Here is a 20398-nt window from a genome sequence, read left to right on the forward strand (position 1 = left end):
CTGTATTTGGCTCCATCCATCTTCCCATCAATTTTAACCATCTTCCCTGTCCCTGCTGAAGAAAAGCAGGCCCAAACCATGATGCTGCCACCACCATGTTTGACAGTGGGGATGGTGTGTTCAGGGTGATGAGCTGTGTTGCTTTTACGCCAAACATAACGTTTTGCATTGTTGGCAAAAAGTTCAATTTTGGTTTCATCTGACCAGAGCACCTTCTTCCACATATTTGGTGTGTCTCCCAGGTGGCTTGTGGCAAACTTTAAACGACACTTTTTATGGATATCTTTAAGAAATGGCTTTCTTCTTGCCACTCTTCCATAAAGGCCAGATTTGTGCAATATACGACTGATTGTTGTCCTATGGACAGAGTCTCCCACCTCAGCTGTAGATCTCTGCAGTTCATCCAGAGTGATCATGGGCCTCTTGGCTGCATCTCTGATCAGTCTTCTCCTTGTATGAGCTGAAAGTTTAGAGGGATGGCCAGGTCTTGGTAGATTTGCAGTGGTCTGATACTCCTTCCATTTCAATATTATCGCTTGCACAGTGCTCCTTGGGATGTTTAAAGCTTGGGAAATATTTTTGTATCCAAATCCGGCTTTAAACTTCTTCACTACAGTATCTCGGACCTGCCTGGTGTGTTCCTTGTTCTTCATGATGCTCTCTGCGCTTTTAAAGGACCTCTGAGACTATCACAGTGCAGGTGCATTTATACGGAGACTTGATTCCACACAGGTGGATTGTATTTATCATCATTAGTCATTTAGCTCAACATTGGATCATTCAGAGATCCTCACTGAACTTCTGGAGAGAGTTTGCTGCACTGAAAGTAAAGGGGCTGAATAATTTTGCACGCCCAATTTTTCACTTTTTGATTTGTTAAAAAAGTTTGAAATATCCAATAAATGTCGTTCCACTTCATGATTGTGTCCCACTTGTTGTTGATTCTTCACAAAAAAATACAGTTTTATATCTTTATGTTTGAAGCCTGAAATGTGGCAAAAGGTCGCAAAGTTCAAGGGGGCTGAATACTTTCGCAAGGCACTGTGTATGTGTGTGTGTATATATATATATATATATAATTGTTTGTATTTCCTGAGGGGTCTCCTGTGTGTATTTGGGCCCGAAAAGACCACTTTCTTTTATACGCACTCGTGCAATCATTTGTAGTCCTCTCCTGCATGCTTCAGAGAACCAGTAGGCCTATGCAATAGAGCATTATTACAAAAACGACATGGTGGCCAATTGAATGTATAATTGCAACATTACAGATTTTTTTACACACTTATTTAATGAATTTCAAAATAAGTATCCTAATTTTGATGTTTTTACAAACATTATTTTTCTGAAGGAAGTGGTGTCCATGTTCTCGCACATTTGAATGTGAACAGATTGTTTTGTAAAGCAGGTGGACTGGGGAGATTCAGTATTGTTCAACAGTCGAGGGAAACTGATAGGCTGATTGTGAAGAAGGTGGATTATATGGTGTTATTCGGGCATGTGATTAATTGTAATGCACAAACGAACTAAGAAACTGGACATAATAGTATCTGCGGATGAAAGGTTTTTGGGTTTCAAGGTCTACACTGCTCAGTGCAAAGAATACTGTCCAAAGATGCTCTTTTTTTCTCTGGCCCCAGTGCCTGTAGGGATGGGCGTTGGCAGTTGAATCGAATAAAGGAGTACATCGAGTTTTGTTTTGTTCAGTTTTATTTTGTTAATTGTTTGGCCAGATATACAGCCAAAACAGTAGGTGGCGGCATGCACCAATATAATTTGTTTTTGCTGACCGCCATAATATCAAAGAAGAAGTCCCCGTACAGCAATACACCAATTGGTGGGATGCCATAGAACTTTCAAGAACAAGGAAGCTTTCTAAACAAGCGACGATAAGCCTGCTGTTAATCGACAAATTGGCCCGATATGACTGCTATCAGACCATTCGAGATGGAGCGTCCAAGACACCGTCCGTTTCTGATTGGTGTTAGCGGAGGAACTGCCAGTGGCAAGGTAGGTAACTAATAATAACTAGTGTACCGTATCTAGCTGTATGGGTTAGTAAGAGCCAGTTTATGCTTGATCCAAAAATGTGTTCGGGGGCGCCGTATTGATGGTGTGACGCCATCGCGGAGCCTCTGGAGGCACGTAGAGGCCAAATTGAGCTCTGTACCGCATCGCTTTGCGTCTCTCAAATGTTGTAATAATGCTGCGGGAGTAGTATTGCTCCGCGTTGACATTATTGAGGGCGGAAGGTCCTGTGTAAACACAAACTCACTTTAACTTCTTCACATCAGCTCTGCTCCGCGAAGCGCAAGAATAATGAATGCCTTGACTTCTGTAAAGGCCATATCACCGTAAATGCTGCACGGCCATTGCAGATAACAAATTGACCATCAAACGCCTTTAACGTTAGGTCGTGTCAACAATCAGTAACATTACAGTCGCAAACGTTAGCTTTCGTTTCCCCGCGAACTGAGAGCAGACACGCCCCTGTACCAAAGTGTTAACAATTTGTATATATTTTTTTCTTTGGCCTAATAATTCACAAACGTCTATTTTCATTAATTTAAGGCAATAAGATGTTAGCTAGCTAATGGTATGCAGCTAACTAGTTAGAATGATTGCGCCCTCTTAGCTTGGTTGTCATGCAGGAATAGGATAACTCTTGATGTGAGATGGGGGTGTCAGGATGTCTCTTGCCACCAATTCAACTAGTGTCTTGTTTTCTGTCTGAGATTATTTTGAAATGTGCCAACTGCATGTAACAGGTCTTTCACATGGCATATTACACACAATTCATGGGAACTTTACTCAACTCACAACTTGAAATACACAACCCCTTTCTTCGTGATAGATTTTTAGGTAAATTGTGATAATCTAGGAAATAATAAACCTGTCTGTTTTTTAGTCTACCGTATGTGCCAAAATCATGGAGTTACTGGGCCAGAACAAGGTGGACCATCATCAGAGGAAAGTTGCTATCGTCAGCCAAGACAGTTTCTACAGAGTCTTGACACTTGACCAGAAGGCCAAGGCACTCAAGGGCCAGTACAACTTTGACCACCCAGGTAGGGGTGGCAGGTAGCTTAGCTGTTAAGGTCGCTGGTTCGAATCCCTGAATTGCTCCTGTAAGTCGTTCTTGATAAGCGCGTCTGCTAAATGACTAAAACTTAAATGTAAAATGACCTACAGGCCTGTATGAATATTGTAATAATATAAGTATGATCGTTGTAATAACATAAGCTCTCCATCAGTCACTTATCACTTAGATAACGTGGATTTAGTTCATCATGGTGTTTAATTAATCTTAGCTAGAATTATAAATGTCTAATGTTCTGGCCGAACAGTGTAATTGAGCTAATAACCTTGAAATGTTTATTACAGACGCTTTTGACAACGAGTTGATGTACCAAACCCTGAAGGATATTGTGGAGGGGAGTGTGGTGGAGGTGCCGACATATGACTTTGTCACGCATTCCAGGTGAGAAGGAAACATTCCATCCAGACCCAGTGTAACAGAGTTAGAAATCCCATTCTTGAATTCAGACAGACGGGATAAAAAATGCCCACATTCTACAGAGCCCAGATAGATGACTGAAAAGAAAAACCAAAATAACTAGGTGTATTTATTAGTCTGATTGCAATGGACTAATCCAATGAAAAACGTTTTAATATAAAAACATAAACATAACATAAAAACAGCTTTAACAGAAACTACCGAAAACAAACATTTGTAATTCGAAATTATGGGAATTAACAATAAATGTACTACTGGTGATACTGGTGTGCCATCCCTGTGGTCTCCAATGGATTAGTCCACTGAGACAGGCGTGTATCAGACAGGTGTCGTGTGCTATACATTTTTATATATGGACTAATCCAATGAAATCAGACTAATGAATAGCGTTTACTCCAAATGGAAAACTTTGTGCAGTGAAAACAATTTAATTCATATAGGTCTTTCCCCTTTTTGTTTAGTCTGCGTACTTCCGTTTGGTCCCTAAAGTAAACGGTAACCGTTGCAAAATGTTTGGCAAAAGACCAAATGTTTTGCAATGGAATCAGACTAATGAATACACTCCTGCTACAGAGTGCCTCTGAGTTGTCTGCTGCAATCTCTTACATGTTTTCTGACACGCTGCACACTAGGTGCAGTTCCAGAGGAAAACAAATCTTGGTCGACCGAGAGTCTGTTCTTTCGACCAATCAGTTGATCGATATTTTGAAAAGTGTATTTTTCCTTAGATAGGGTGTGTCTGTTTGAATAAAGTAAACTATATGTAGGCTATTTTGCGCAGGGGATGAGAAATAATCAGGCAGGCCTATATTGTGACGTTTCCACCGATCAGAGGATTACATTTTCTTTTGCCTTTCATGCCGAGTAGTTCTCAATGGATGTAAAAACAGAATTCATTTACATTCTGTTTGAGGTGAAGAAAAAATTACTATGAGAAGCTCCACAGTGATGGTGAGTTAAGACAATCAGAAATAGTATCTGATCCCTAAATAGGCACATTTATAGGTCTACATTTGCGTGCAGGCCAGGAAGCCTAGGCCTACTTCTATGAGTTACCAGGTACACTCAAGATTGACAGGAGCACTCCAAACAAAAGACAATACATTTATTGACAACTCAGAAATAAACCTAGGTTGTGCACTCTGCAAACAACGTGTCCACTCCTACAATGACAACGCTAACACTGTAATAATAATATATTGAATGCATTAAAATAAAAACGGCTTTCACAGAAACTACCGAAAACAAACAATTCGAAATTATGGGATTTAACGGTAAATGTACTACTGGTGATACTGGTGTGCCATCCCTGTGGTCTCCAATGGATTAGTCCACTGAGACAGGCGTGTATCAGACAGGTGTCGTGTGCCATGGATTAGTCCACTGAGACAGGCGTGTATCAGACAGGTGTCGTGTGCCATGGATTAGTCCACTGAGACAGGCGTGTATCAGACAGGTGTCGTGTGCCATGGATTAGTCCACTGAGACAGGCGTGTATCAGACAGGTGTCGTGTGCCATGGATTAGTCCACTGAGACAGGCGTGTATCAGACAGGTGTCGTGTGCCATGGATTAGTCCACTGAGACAGGCGTGTATCAGACAGGTGTCGTGTGCCATGGATTAGTCCACTGAGACAGGCGTGTATCAGACAGGTGTCGTGTGCCATGGATTAGTCCACTGAGACAGGCGTGTATCAGACAGGTGTCGTGTGCCATGGATTAGTCCACTGAGACAGGCGTGTATCAGACAGGTGTCGTGTGCCATGGATTAGTCCACTGAGACAGGCTTGTATCAGACAGGTGTCGTGTGCCATGGATTAGTCCACTGAGACAGGCGTGTATCAGACAGGTGTCGTGTGCCATGGATTAGTCCACTGAGACAGGCGTGTATCAGACAGGTGTCGTGTGCCATGGATTAGTCCACTGAGACAGGCGTGTATCAGACAGGTGTCGTGTGCCATGGATTAGTCCACTGAGACAGGCGTGTATCAGACAGGTGTCGTGTGCCATGGATTAGTCCACTGAGACAGGCGTGTATCAGACAGGTGTCGTGTGCCATACATTTGTTTTACATATTTGCCACTGCTCTACAAAAAAAATACAGCCAATCAACAAGTCGACTAAATGGGGTCAGCCCCACTTTACGCACTGCCCAGACTAGACTCAAGCTATTTGTATTTCTTTTATTAGTCTTTTTTTCCTCCTTTTCTAATCAATTTCAATCTTGTCTCATCGCTGTTACTCTCCAATGGGCTCCGAAACATGGCCCGCCAAACCGTGTTTCTTAACACCCCCCGCTTAAACCGGAAACACCGTTCACCTGACTACCGAGGTCATACCGCAGGCGCCCGGCCTGCCACAAGGAGTCGCTAGAGCGCGATGAGTCAAATAAAGCTCCCCCGGCAAACCCCTCCCCTAACCCAGAGGACGCTGGGCCAATTGAGCTCACCCTATGGGACTCCTGATCACGTACAGGTTGTGATACAGTCCAGGATGGAACCTGGGTCTAGTGATGCCTCTAGCGCCACTCGGGAGGCCTCTTTGTATTTCTTAAGCTTCACTATAGTTTTCGCTGGGGAAGAGCACCCTACTACTCTGGCTTATTTGGCTCAAGGCTGTGAACTAACCGCAGACAGCCGTTCATCGTCCTGATGTGTGCAGCCTTAAACATGTCATTGCATTTGCAGATGAACTAACACATGCCAATCATGCATTCAGGTGAAAATTAGTCTGTCTATAGAATACCTCTGTGTACTATACATTTGGTGCTTAATGTGTGTGTTCCAGGCTGCAGGACAGGATCATGGTGTACCCGGCTGACGTGGTTCTGTTTGAGGGCATTCTGGTATTCTACTCTCAGGAAGTGAGGGACATGTTTCACATGAAGCTCTTTGTGGACACTGACTCTGATGTCAGGCTTTCCCACAGAGGTACTACTGACCAACACAACTAACTCTTAACAAGGGGATGCACCAACTATGCATAGACACATTTTTCTCTAGCATATTTGATGTATATACTGAATTGCCACATTTGTCTTGATCCTGACCTGGTTGTGGTTGTTGTCTTGGTCCTGACCTGGTTGTGGTTGTTGTCTTGGTCTTGACCTGGTTGTGATTTTGACCTGCAGTTCTGCGGGACATGAAGAGGGACAGAGACCTGGAGCAGATCCTTAACCAGTACACTACGTTTGTCAAGCCAGCCTTCGAGGAGTTCTGTTTACCTGTAAATGTCCAGCAGAGCCACACACCAATATCATAGACCGATGATAAGACAATGGACACTTTCATTCTTTATTAATAGGGCTAATTCTGGACACTTAAAATATGACACTTAACATCGTGACTAATTTGTGAAAAATGTATATTCTGTTCTAATTGCAGTCTTTTGAAAGCATTAGCTACCAAATTTACATTGAGTTATTTTTCCCCAGACCAAGAAATATGCAGATGTAATTATTCCTAGAGGAGTTGACAACATGGGTAAGTTATATCACTGATGAAGCCTAGAGACTGACTCCATATCCCTCGCTCTTATTAATCTTCCTCTCATTCTCAGTGGCCATCAACCTCATCGTGCAGCACATCCAAGACATCCTGAATGAGGACCTCTGTAAGTGGCAGCATGGAGGAGTGGTGAACGGGCACAGCCGTGGTTTCAAGCGGGCCTTCTCGGAGCAGGGGGACCTGGACAACGCCACAACCAACCTTCCCCTAGGGAAGAGGGTCCTACTGGAGCCGAGCAGTCGCCCCCACTGAGGCAGCCATCTCTGTGTGTGTTTACTCTGACTGACAGTCTACTTCTATATACACTTTCCTAATATTGAGTTGCACCCCCTTTTGCCATCAGAACAGCCTCAATTCGTTGGAGCATGGACTCTACAAGGTGTTGTAAGCATTCCACAGGGATGCTGGCCCATGTTGACTCCAATGCTTCCCACAGTTGTGCCAAGTTGGCTGGATGTCCTTTGGGTGGTGGACCATTCTTGACACACACGGGGAACTGTTGAGCTTGAAAAACCCAGCAGCGTGGCAGTTCTTGACACACTTAAACCAGTGAGGCCGGCACCTACTACCATACCCCGTTCAGAGGCACTTAAATATTTTGTCTTGCCCATTCACCCTCTGATGGCACACAAACACAATCTGCCTCAAGGCTTAAATCCTTCTTTAACCTGTCTTCTCCCCTTCATCTACCCTGATTTGAAGTGGATTTAACAAGTGACATCAATAATGGATCATAGTATTCACCTGGTCAGTGTCATTTAAAGAGCAGGTGTTCCTAATGTTTTGTACACTCAGTGTATATACAGAAAGTATTCACACCCCTTGATTTATTCCACATATGTTGTTAGCCTGAATTCAAAATGTATTCAATTCTACACACAACACCCCAAAAGGACACAGTGAAAACATGTTTAGACATTTTTACAAGTGTATTGAAAATGAAATACAGAAATCTCATTTACATAAGTATTCATTTAAATCTTGCCATAGATTTAAGCAATTTAAGTCAAATATAACTAGGCTACTCAGGAACATTCAATATCATTTTGGTAAGCAACTCTAGTGAATATTTAGCCTTGTTTAAAGTTATTGTCCTGCTGAAAGGTGAATTTGTCTCCCAGTATCTGTTGGAAAGCAGACTAAAACAGGTTTTCCTCTAGGATTTTGTCTGCTTAGCTCTATTCAGTTTCTATTTTGTCCTAAAAAAAATCCCTAGTCCTTGCCAATGACAAGCATACCCATAACATAATTCAGCCACAATATGCTTGAAAATTTACTGAACAAAAATAAACGTAACTTGCAACAATTTTAAAGATGACGGATTTACAGTTCATATAAGGAAATCAGTCACTTGAAATAAATTCATTAGGCCGTCATCTATGGATTTCACAACTGGGAATACAGATATGCATCTGTTGGTCATAGATACCTAAAAAAAAAGGTAGCGGTGTAGATCAGAAAACCAGTCAGTGTCAGGTGTGACCATTTGCCTCATGCAGCGTGACACATCTCCTTTGAATAGAGTTGGCTATTGATTGTGGCCTATGGAATTTTGTGCCACTCCTCAATGGCTGTGCGAAGTTGCTGAATATTGGTGGGGGCAGGAACACGTTGTCGTACACTTCGATCCAGAGCATCTGAAACATGCTCAATGGGTGACATGTCTGGTGAGTATGCAGGCCATGGAAGAACTGGGACATTTTCAGCTTCCAGGAATTATGTACAGATCCTTGCGACATAGGGCCATGCATTATCATGCTGAAATGTGATGGCGGCGGATGAATGGCATGACAACGGGCCTTAGGATCTCATCACGGTATCTCTGCATTCCAATTGCCATCGATAAAATGCAATTGTGTTTGTCTGTAGGTTATGCCTGCCCATTCGATATCCCCACTGCCACCATGGGGCACTCTGTTCACAATGTTGACATCAGGAAACCACTCTTATGGTAGAAGTATGAACATTAAATTCTCTGGCAACAGCTCTGTTGGACATTCCTGCAGTCAGCATGCCAATTGCACTCTCCCTCAACTTGAGACATCTGTGGAATTGTTTTGTGACCAAACCACATTTTAGAGTGGCCTTTTATTATCCCCAGCACAAGGTGCACCTGTGTAATGATCATGCCATTAAATCAGCTTCTTGGCAAAGGAGAAATGTTTACTAAAAGTGATTTAAACAAATTTGTGCACCACATTGAGATCTTTTATTTCAGCTCATGAAACATGGGACCAACACTTTACATGTTGCGTTTGTTTTTGTTCAGTGTATGAATAGAGGTACCGAGTGATGTGCTGTGTTGGATTTACCCCAAACATGATGTTTTGTATTCAAGACCAAGTTAAATTGTTTGCCGCAGTTTTACTTTCCTGTTTTAAAGTCACCAGCCAATGGCTGTGAAAGCAGAACTGAGGATGGATCAACATTAGTTACTTCACAATACTAACCGGGTGAAATCACTGAGCGGTTTCCTTCCTCTCTGCCTACTTAGTTAGGAACGACGCCTGTATCTTTGTGGTGACTGTGTATTGGTACACCATCCAGTGTAATTAATAACTTCACCATGCTCAAAATTATATTTCATGTCTGCATTTAAAATATTTACCCATCTACCAATAGGTGCCCTCCTTTGCAAGGCATTGGAAAACATCCTTGGTCTGTGGTAATTGTATGTGTGGGGTACAGAGAGGTAGTCATTAAAAAAATCATGCTAGACACTTATTGCACACAGTGAATCCATGCAACATATAAGTACATTTTTACTCCTGAACTTATTTAGGGTTGCCATAACAAAAGGGATGAATACTTTGATTGAACAGGTGATATACCTTTGACATTATGGGGTATTCTATTGTGTGTAGGCCAGTGACCATTTTAAATTTAGGCTGTAACATAGGGGTGTCAAACTCATTTCATGGAGGACCTAGTGTCTGCTGTTTTTTTGTTTCTCCTTTCAGTTAAGACAACCAGGTGAGGGGAGTTCCTTACTAATCAGTGATCTTCTTTCATCAATCAAGTACAAGGGAGGAGCAAAACCCCGCAGACACTCAGCCCTCCGTGGAATGAGTTTGACACGTGCTTTAACAAAATGTGGAAAAAGTCAAGGGGTGTGAATACTTTCTGAAGGCACTGTGTGTATATTTATGTATTATGTGTGAATATATATATACATATATATATATATATGTGTGTTGGATTTGAGCATTGATGCTTTTACTGACATGGTCTGGGAGAGAGATGGGGAGACTAGCCTGCCCTTAATGCCCTTAACTCACCCTTGTCACCTGCAGACTGCAGAGCATCCAGTCAGATCGGGAAGTCTGGAGGAAAATGAGTCTGACACATCAGTAATGATTCATTAGTATATTACTGAAATAGATACCATTGAAACAGAGCAACCACAGGTACACAATACAACTCTTCCACTTTTTAATCACTCTGGTCTTCTATGTGACATTTTACCCTGCGGTGGCTTGACTACCTCTGTGGCTGAAATAGGAGTGAGGGTGAGATGAAGGAAGGAAAGCTGTCCTTATAATGTTAGTTTCAGGTTAATGTCTGTTTTGATTTTGGCTTTGCACATAATGTTTTACCTGTTGGGCTTTCACAGCCAACAACTAGTAATGCAGTAGACTTCATGTACTACCATGATTCACTGTCTTTGTTTCATACTGAACAAATATATAAATGCAACATGTATCAAGATGCTTGATACATAATATTAGACAAATGAAGGATTTCATACAATATGTATCACATTTTAAGTATTCTTTAGACTTTGCTTCATGAACTGTATATTTGTTGGATCATTCCTCAATGCCAAGGTAAATTCATGCCTTAACTTGCCTTTATTTTGTAAAGCATTTTCCAATGATGACCATGATATTTAAGAAATATTAAATATATTACCTTCACTATCAGTGGCTTGTGGTTGTCTAACCAGAATGACCAGTTGGGGCTGAATCCTAACTTGCAAGCGCAACAAGACTTCCATTGATATCAATGCATGATCATGCAAAAGTCAAAGTTAAGAGCGCCTATCTTGTTGGGATTTTTCCCATAAAGATCATATAAGCAGCATAGTCTGTCAAACCTCTTAAGATGGTGATACACAGTGATGCATAGAAACTGAGCAGTTTTATTGCATAGTGTGATGAGGATGACAGGATTATTCCAAAGGAATCAGAATGAAGAACTACAGCACACAATGGACAGACAAACACAGATCACACACACACTACTAGCAGTTCTCTCACTCAAACATGGCACACAATGATTGAATATGACATACATAGATCACAGCATCTTTAGTCATTCTCTTTTTGGGTCTTTTTTTTGTTGCGTTGCTTTTTAGAGTGCACATTATTATGGCACTTGGGTAGAAGCTGAGCGCTTCTCTTAATAGCATAATAAACATCCTTTTTAAGAACAAAAGGAGCACTGTATAATACATCACAACCATACATGATTAATAATAATAACAATAATACACAATATCCCAAATACACTCTTGCTACAAGTCCAGTCCACCTCTACTAACCCTCAGATTCCCATTTCCTAGACTGCAGTCCAGAATACTGAGGATTCCATGGATACATGGATACAAGGAACTTGATCTTCCTTCAATGTTGGAGGGAAGTTAAGTCAGGGGAGGGGGGCAGTAGGGGCTGACCCAATGGTGCCACACACTATTTAGGGAGGAAGAAAAGGGAATAGGGTGTTGGTATCAGGGTGTAGAGGAGCATTCACCTCACACTTACACACTAAAATGGGAGAGGACGGGGAGCGGTATCTCCACATCCTCCTTACATGACGTCTCTTATACAAGTCTTTCTCTCTCTTCCCATTGGCTAGGAGTTTCTCCCCTGCCAACAGCAGTGTCAATCATAAAACCCCCATAATATCCCAGTGTAGCAGAGCAGTGCAGAGTCATTTTAAACCAGTCTTTTCCTCCAACCTACTGTATGTGCTCTGGTCCGGCCCTAGTCAGTCACTCTTCCCAAGTTAGTTAGGTCCAACTGATTGTGTCCATCCATCCATTTATCCCGTCCGTCTGTCTGTCTGAATGTCTGTCCATAGTAAAGTGGAGTTAGTGTCTGTAACACAGTGGAGGTCCCTTGGCGGGACCTGTTCCCGGGTTTGGGCACCACGCCGTGCCCCTACACCCCCTAGGTCTTCTCTTCGCGCTCTGTCCGCCTCCGGGTGATGTTTCGAGGCTTGATCTTCAGTGAGAGCTCCCACAGCGCCTCCTCGGCCAGGTGGTCGCTGAAGTCGTTGAAGAAGCACACAATGTCGTCGTTGCGCTTCAGCTCATAATGCCTGGGGTGGGTCGGAAAGACAGACATAACAAGTTGATCAACTAGATGCTGATGGATAAGCGATATAAATATGAACGCTGGAAATGGTCCACCTTCTGTTGTATTGGGGTTAATATTAAGGTTTTCATATAAGATTTGGTTCACTGCTTACCTCACGTGGGATGACTATTGTAGTCTTATTGATTGACATGAAATAGACCAAGGAAGGCAACTGATGGGTGCCACAAAAAAGGAGCCACAGTGGCTCAGCAAGCCTACAAAAGGGGGGGGGGGGGGCACTGCCAATTGCCCATCCCTGAAATAGACCATATTTATCTGTTTGGAGATTTGTGGATGCTTTTCTCCTGGGATGACCTTTCTACTCACACTTGCTGGAAGCGCCTCATGCTGTCCAAGATGTTGAACTGCTGCCAGCGCTTAGAGAAGTTGACCTTCCCATCGATGAGATCAGGGTTCCCCAGGTGGACGAAGGTCAGGTCCTGCAGGATTAGACCGCTGGGAGAAGAGAGGAGGATGAGTTTAGAGAGGAGAGATATAGAGATAAAGACAGACAGTCCTATGAAGAGTAGACTAAAACCCAATGTGATGAAAAATCACCCAGCTCAGGTGTACATATACACAGACTTACAGGTATGGGATGCATGGAGGCTCCACGTCGGCCAGAGCTGCCCGGTACACTCGGAAAGACGACGAGCTGTCAATCAAAGTGCAGTATTCCTCCAATCCCTGGGAGAGACCAACAGTGTGTCACAATGTGTTATACCCATAGTATATTAAAAAGAGATGCCATAGAAATACAAATACAATACATTTGAGTGTGGATATCTACTATACCTATATCACATATCTGTATGTTAGACTTAATACACTGCTGTTTGAATCACCTCTGATGTCTGTTTCTGCCACTCCAGTCTGCGGATGGGGGCTGAGTCCAGGGCAGACAGTATTGCCAAGTACGAGTTGAAATTGTTCAACTTTCTTAAGTGCTACATAAGAAGAGGAGAAATAGGATAAGAACAGTTGTCCAGAGAGTTAGTCATTAACTAGGTATAGTAAGTTATATTAGGGTTTGGTCGGGGTAGGCCGTCATTGTAAATAAGAATTTGTTCTTAACTGACTTGCCTAGTTAAATAAAGGTTAAAAATAAATATATATATTTAGTTAACAGGAAGAGCTGTGGTTGTATGACTGTTGAGGTTGGTCACCTTCATGATCTTAATGAACTTGAGGAGCAGCTTCTCTCTGTCCTGGCCTTTCTCCTGCTGAATGATTAGAGAGCGCACCCTAGAGGACAAACACAAACAGTGTTCTGTGAGAGAGAAAGTGAGACTGTGTAATTTCTTTTGCCATTTTGAGGTGTTGAACAGCCATTGCAAAGCTAGGTGACTTAGGAGTGAATAGGTCTATCTGGTGGGAGTTATGTAATGCATAGACAGCCTGTAAGTATAGGCTCAGGTCCAGCTCTCACCAGTAGCTCATATTGTTAAAGTGCTCTGTGAACTGAGTCAGATTGGGACTCTTTTCTTCGTTCTGTTCCTTGGCCCAAAGCAACACCTCAGGAATCTGAGCAGACAGAGGAAGAGGGAGAGATATAGGGTTAGATCACTGTAGCACAATCAGAATTGGAAGCAAAACAAGGACAGTAGAGGGCTCTCTGGTACCTCGATGTTGTAGAAAAGTTCTGCATCCAGGAGCGTGAGCTGATCTGCGATTTCATGGCTGCGGAAGTCATGCAGCGTTCCGGGCCTGTGGTCACACACACAAAACCACTTAATGACAGAAAGTAAACATGGATGGGAACAAACAAATGCAAGAAGAGGTTGTCATAGCCCCTCCCATTGTCTCCTGACCCTTAACCCCTTGTTGACGCCTACCTGGCGGACACGCCCCGGGCGGCCAGCGGCTTGAGGGAGTTGGTGCAGCGCAGCAGCTTCTTCTGCTCCACCTTCAAAACAATAACAACAATTCATTTACAGACATACCAATCACAAGCTACTGCAGAATGAGAGCGTTTCCTGAATAGTCTAATTGACATTAACAATAGATCTATACACCACAGCACTTTTATTAAGTGCAACACAATGTGAAGGTGTTGAAGGGGATAGGTGTTGAGGTGAAGGTGTTGAGGTGAAGCTGTTGAGGTAGGTGAAGGTGTTGACGGTGTTGTAAGAATATGTTGAAGGTAAATACACAACGCAGAAGACGAGAGGTCAAGAGTGCTAAAAGTCAATAGGGTACTGACGTCAATAGGGTACTGACGTCAATAGGGTACTGACGTCAATAGGGTACTGACGTCAATAGGGTACTGACGTCAATAGGGAATTATCAATGGAAATAGTTGGTTTTCAGGTCAACGCCTGTTAGGAATGTCAGTCCTGAACTCATAGCTACGTGTGGCACGTTCTCATTGGTCCAACCTGAAATAGGACACTTGTTATTTGTCCATCGGCCCAGTTGTATTGCAAGGAATTCTAATTGGTCAATCACAGGCTAGGGCTGGGCTATAAAGTACATCCTGTCCCTTTGTTCTGTGGAGAGAATCACTGAGGACAGGGAAGGAATGACTATCTACCTCTCAGCATAACATTATCCTCTTTGAATAAACCTATTTTCCTCCCCCTGATTTGCATTGGGGTCTGTGTTATTAAAGAATAACATCAACTGCTAAGAGTGTTGAGGTGAAGGTGTTGAGGGAGGTGAAGGTATTGAGGGGAAGGTAGTGGTGTTGGACAGACCTTGTCCAGGATGTTCTTGCGGAGCACGCGGGCCAGGCTCAGCTCGCCGTTACACACCAGCCTGAACACCAGGTCCATCAGCTGCTTCAGGATGTCCTCTGTTAACTCCACCAGACTGATGGAAAGGGGGAGGGGAGAACATTAAAGGGAGGAGAAGTTCATTCACTTAACACTGAAAGGTAAGTTAACATTGAGGGTTGTCTGCTTCCAACACACTCTTTGGAAGTAATTTCTATTCTGTTGGATCCCCAGGGCTATCTACTGCCTAGAAGGATTGGAGCTTAAACAGTGAAAAGCCACTTCTGCGGCTGTACTGACAGTCTGAGTAAGGTACTGTATATAATATGTGGCTGCACTGACAGTCTGAGTAAGGTACTGTATATAATATGTGGCTGTACTGAGAGTCTGAGTAAGGTACTGTATATAATATGTGGCTGTACTGAGAGTCTGAGTAAGGTACTGTTTAGATTCTATAGAATATGTCCATCCATACTCACCACAGTTCGTCCACCAGTCTAACGAGCACAAAGAAGGTGTTCTTGCTAACCCGCTTCTTAAACGTGTCTGGACTGTGACAGAACCTGGTGTATGTGGTCCATGGTCAAGGAGAACACTGAAATGACCTGCACTCTCAAGTATTACGTCCCACATTCACAGAAGTCACTTTAGGTGTCAACATAGTAGGGACACAATCACGTTTACCTACACACCTTTTCTGTATTTATCTCATCACCACAAGCCAAATCCATTCAGTTGTTAGTATTCCAACACACGACATTCTAGCTGGTGGCGACCAAAAAAGGATATCTGTAGTGGAGCTTCTTAATGAGGTCCTCTGGGCTGATGAAGGTCCTGTATGTGGTCAGGAAGACCTCACAGTACAACACCAGATCTGGAAGGGAGCAGAGGAGAACACCACCCCTTTAGTCCACCCCTTTAAAAGTCCACCCCAAATCATCTGGGGTTGACAACTAACAATGGATCATCTCAACTTTAGAGAACATGGATGACATGAATTGATGGGACACGTCTGGTAACCTCTGATATTCAGAGAAATAAGCTGGTCAAGACATGCTGTAAGTCAAGACATACTGTAGCTATTCTACAACTTAACATTTCACTGTAGACCAATTTAACAGACAAAAAGCGTGATCAGATCCCTCTGGTTTGAACGACATCTACGACACACACACAAACACACTGTGCCACTGACCCAGAACCACAGTAACACACATTTTAATAGGGGCTGATGTCGAACGGTGGTAAATGCTACCTACCTTTGCGGTCTGTCTCTGTGGCGTGGACTAACAGAATATCCCCTGATCCAGCACGCACATCAGGTCCATCGTCATTCTGAGAGAAAGAGAGAACGAGAGAGATGAAGGGAGAGATGAATAGATGGAGAAAAAGAGAGCAGCTAGAGAGAGAGAGAGACAGGAGGGAGGCAAGGCAGATCGATAGAGAGGGATGAGGCAGATAGAGAAAGGAGAGGGGAGAGAGGAGAGCGAGGCAGATGGAGAGATAGAGAAAGAGGGTTAGGGAGAGATTTTATGAGGATTAAGGCAGGAATGCAGTCTAGTCCAAAATGCGGCTCTCTCCTCTCTATCCATGCTCTCTCTCCCTCAAAGCCCTGCACCAGCTCCACTGACGAGAGAGCGAGAATGAGAGAGTAGGGGGGAGAGAGAGAGGGCTGCTATACGCAGGACATACACTGATCACACAAGCAGACAGATCCCCAACAATACTACAATTGTCCTTTGTTGTTTAACCAGACCTCCCTCTCTCTCTCTTTCTGACCTTGCAGAATGGACACACACACACACACACACACACACACACACACACACACACACACACACACACACACACGTCTGTCAGACTGCACCAAAAAGGAAGGGGAATTTGAATGGAGAAACATCCCCTGCAGTTCCTCTAGAGGTCAGTAGTAGACTAGGAGAAAGAAGGAATGTGAGTGAAATGTGAATATCACCAGTGTGAAGGTTTCTTATGTCAGAGTTTCACATACAGTATGTAACATGAACAAAATAGCATTTAAAGAAATTGTAGCCAAAGACAACCACAAGCTTTCTAGAGACAATGCTTACTTAGCCAATAGACATGGGTAATAATGTTAGTTCAGTCATGAATGAGGGCAGCATTACCTCCTGTTTGAGTGTTATCCGGGACATGATCTCTTTGTGGTCGATGAGAGAGAGCTCATCCACTTCCTCCTCATCGCTCTGGACTGAGTCTGTCGACTTCTGCCTCCTGCTGACAGAAAGACCGATAGAAGCACCATTAGGTCTGTTTACCTAAACTTACATAGACATCGAATGATTACCTAGAATAAAATTGTTACCCATGATAAATGTTCCATTCAAATTGCACTGGTCAGAAGGGGCTTAGTTTTTTCTAGTAATTCTCTCTCTATGCTTACATAGACCTAGCATTGGTCATTAATCAGTATCCATTTCATTCAATTGCTGTTTTACCTTCTAGGATCACCAGATCAAGTAAAGACGCCTGAAGAGAGGAGAGGGAGTGTTTATGCAATGTGACCTGAACGGTCACTTTATCCCATACCTGTCCTTGTCCAGAGCCTCCTTGCTATTGGAGGAGTGCATTTGTGGGGCGGGGTCTTGAATGACATCGTCAGCAACGATTGGCTGTGAGGGGCAGAGTAAGCTCTGTCAAGGTAGGTTGAGGAGCAGGAATCATGGAACACCAACACATAATTTACACAAAGGCTGTCTCCATCAAAAGAGTTGAAATGGAGTTAGCTACCCCTAATGTAATAGGTAGAAGTTGTCATTAAACACTGATACATATATTTGCTCATCCCCTTAATGGTTACAGTTAGTATTGTTGCAATAATCTGATCCTAGAGCTGTAATTTCTTCAAGAAAACAGTCCTAAACTGCCTTACGTAGTCACGTGTTTATTTTCCCAAGCTTTAGCACAAGACGTTTGGCATAAAGCAGGTTTTTAAAGGATCAACGAGTTTAGTCTGCTTTGTGCTTTCATTTTTTTGCCATGGAAAATCGAGTATTGTAGTATCGTGACAATCCTACTAGGTTGAGTGCATTAGTTACTTACTCTGAGGAGGCAGGGAGGCAGCTCCAGCTCCCCATTGGCCTGGCTGGATGAGTACAGGTTGACATACTCGCCCTCGCCACCCTCGTCGACGCTCTACGGGAAGAGAAGAGGGACACCATGATTGAGAGGGACGGCCACAGAATAATTTAGCATAGAACATACTGTGGGGACAGCAAACTCAGGGCTACGGTGAGGTATGGAGAAGCACTTCTACATCGAGTTGTATGGTTGGATGTGTCAATAATTGGCCACCAGGTGGCACTGGTGTACATGATTAGTGTTTAACGAGTGTACAGTATTTCAGTGAAACACAGTCAAAAGTTCTATGGGTTCCATTTAGATCCACAACTACAATCAGTCAAGATAATACAATAAGCAGTAGTCAAGAATCACCAAAACAGGAGGAAATCTTTCACTATGGTCCACAGTTTAGATGCTTTGTGATTACTGGTATGACAAGATAAATGTTCCTGGAAATCAATGAGTCACCAACAATGTTATTGTCTGATGGGCATCCACCTTAAAATGACTCCTTATTACTGAAACATATCTCCCTGTTATCGTCTGTCTGTCTGTCTGTCTGTCTGTCAGCTCACCACTGCCGAGGTGCGGAGGAGAGAGTCAGTTAGAAGAGAAGTGGTCTCAGGAGGAAGAAGAGAGATGGCCACAGAGCCCAATGAGTTGGCCAGGGAACCGTTGGGCCCGCCCCTGCTGCCATCCAATATAGTGGCATTGCTCAAGGCGACCTGGTCTGAACTCTGCGATTGGTAGGAAGTAGGAAAGGAAACCAGGAATCAGGAGAGAAGGACAGTGTTATGACAGGTTGAGAAAATAAATCAGACAGAATTAAAGCTGAAAAGTAGAAAGAAAAAAAGTCCCCATCAGCACCTCCTCTCCTGGACTAAAGTGGATGTATGGTTCAACGTACTGCAATGGACTGATATCAATCTTTCCATGCCTTCCATGTGACTGTATGTGTGTAAGTGTGAATCAGAGTGTGTGTTTGTCTGAGATTGTGTAGTCATGGCGACCAGGTGTGCAGATTCCTGTGAGGAGGAGAAGCAGAAAGCTAGTAACCTGCTGTAACATGATGTGCACTGTCTACCAACCCTGTTAAGTACAGTAGCGGTATATGGGCCAGATCAGAGAGGAAGCCAAGCCAGTGAAAAGCCATATTACAACCTATGGTGTGATAATTGCGTTGTTTGCTCTATAACCCATTCGTTCATACGCCACCGTGGTAAACAATAAGGCCGTGACAACAAAAAGACGACAGTGGCAGAATAAATTCAACTACACATTGGCTTGTTTCATCACAAAACTGTAGAGCAACATCTGTCCTGTGAAGTCCACAAAGCAAATACTGCATGTAACAAACAGTTATATCACCTGCAGCATGGTCAAGCAAGTTCATGTTTTTTTAACAGCTTACTCTTACTATACAACTACTGATTTAGAAGCAGAGTTACCGGAAGGCAGCACAGACAACAGGAGCACTGCCTCCACTATTCCAGCTACATTTCAACTTAAACATTTAAAACATCAACAAGTCTAATGCAGTGCATTCGGAAAGTATACAGACCCCTTGACATTTTCCACATTTTGTTACGTTACAGCCTTATTCTAAAATATATATATTTTTAAATCCTGTCAATCTACACACGATGCCCCATAATGACAAAGCAAAAACAGGTTTTCATACATTTTTGCAAATTTATTACAAATTAAAAAACAGAAATATCACATGTACATAAGAATTCAGACCCTTTACTCAGTACATTTACTTTTGGCAGCGATTACAACCTTGAGTCTTCTTTGGTATGATGCTACAAGCTTGGCACAACTGTATTTTGGGAGTTTCTCCCATTATTCTCTGCAGATCCTATCAAGCTCTGTCAGATTGGATGGGGAGCGTCGCTGCAATTATTCTCTGCAGATCCTATCAAGCTCTGTCAGATTGGATGGGGAGCGTCGCTGCACAGCTATTTTCAGGTCTCTCCAGAGAGGTTTCAAGTCCAGGCTCTGGCTGGGCCACTCAAGGACATTCAGAGACTTATCCTGAAGCCTCTCATGCGTTGTCTTGGCTGTGTGCTTAGGGTTGTTGTCCTGTAGGAAAGTAAACCTTCGTCCCAGTCTGAGGTCCTGAGTACTCTGGAGTAGGCTTTCATCAAGGATCTCTCTGTACTTTGTTCCAGTCATCTTTCCCCTCAATCCTGACTAGTCTCCC

At 43.1% G+C, this 20398-nt stretch overlaps 2 protein-coding genes across 24 annotated transcripts in view; one reads left to right on the plus strand and one right to left on the minus strand.

Annotated features, from left to right (window-relative positions):
- Nucleotides 1–1370: 1370 nt before the first annotated feature.
- Nucleotides 1371–10942, plus strand: uck1 (uridine-cytidine kinase 1). 3 transcript variants are annotated; one of them, XM_021601872.3, is made up of 7 exons: nucleotides 1371–2007; nucleotides 2906–3065; nucleotides 3382–3478; nucleotides 6301–6443; nucleotides 6644–6738; nucleotides 6947–6995; nucleotides 7072–10942. In XM_021601872.3, the coding sequence occupies exons 1-7, from the start codon at nucleotides 1921–1923 to the stop codon at nucleotides 7269–7271; spliced, it is 831 nt and encodes a 276-aa protein (XP_021457547.3). In that variant the 5' UTR covers nucleotides 1371–1920; the 3' UTR covers nucleotides 7272–10942. The 3 variants fall into 3 exon arrangements, with proteins under 3 accessions (XP_021457547.3, XP_090090032.1, XP_090090031.1); XM_090233905.1 differs by having other exon boundaries at nucleotides 1794–2007; nucleotides 2906–3125; XM_090233906.1 differs by lacking the exon at nucleotides 2906–3065 and having other exon boundaries at nucleotides 1792–2007.
- rapgef1b (Rap guanine nucleotide exchange factor (GEF) 1b) overlaps nucleotides 10371–20398 on the minus strand; it is a 78075-nt gene continuing 68047 nt past the window's right edge. For 9 of the 21 annotated variants that reach the window (XM_090233896.1, XM_090233898.1, XM_090233899.1 and 6 more), the window contains exons 11-25: nucleotides 18172–18264; nucleotides 17659–17741; nucleotides 17238–17346; nucleotides 16353–16428; nucleotides 15880–15967; nucleotides 15573–15662; nucleotides 15076–15190; nucleotides 14215–14285; nucleotides 14002–14086; nucleotides 13809–13903; nucleotides 13546–13624; nucleotides 13225–13326; nucleotides 12969–13066; nucleotides 12707–12835; nucleotides 10371–12341 (exon numbers count right to left, since the gene is read on the minus strand). In XM_090233896.1, the coding sequence (XP_090090022.1) occupies nucleotides 12191–12341; nucleotides 12707–12835; nucleotides 12969–13066; nucleotides 13225–13326; nucleotides 13546–13624; nucleotides 13809–13903; nucleotides 14002–14086; nucleotides 14215–14285; nucleotides 15076–15190; nucleotides 15573–15662; nucleotides 15880–15967; nucleotides 16353–16428; nucleotides 17238–17346; nucleotides 17659–17741; nucleotides 18172–18264 (1464 nt within the window). In that variant the 3' untranslated portion in view covers nucleotides 10371–12190. Of the gene's footprint in view, nucleotides 12342–12706; nucleotides 12836–12968; nucleotides 13067–13224; nucleotides 13327–13545; nucleotides 13625–13808; nucleotides 13904–14001; nucleotides 14087–14214; nucleotides 14286–15075; nucleotides 15191–15572; nucleotides 15663–15879; nucleotides 15968–16352; nucleotides 16493–17237; nucleotides 17347–17658; nucleotides 17742–18171; nucleotides 18265–18767; nucleotides 18930–20398 lie in introns of those variants that run through there. The other 12 variants (XM_090233897.1, XM_090233900.1, XM_090233894.1 and 9 more) reach the window with 4 other exon arrangements.

The sequence above is a fragment of the Oncorhynchus mykiss genome, chromosome 5 (genome assembly GCF_057628025.1).
Source record: "Oncorhynchus mykiss isolate SJ-2025 chromosome 5, ASM5762802v1, whole genome shotgun sequence".
NCBI classification, from domain to species: Eukaryota; Metazoa; Chordata; class Actinopteri; order Salmoniformes; family Salmonidae; genus Oncorhynchus; species Oncorhynchus mykiss.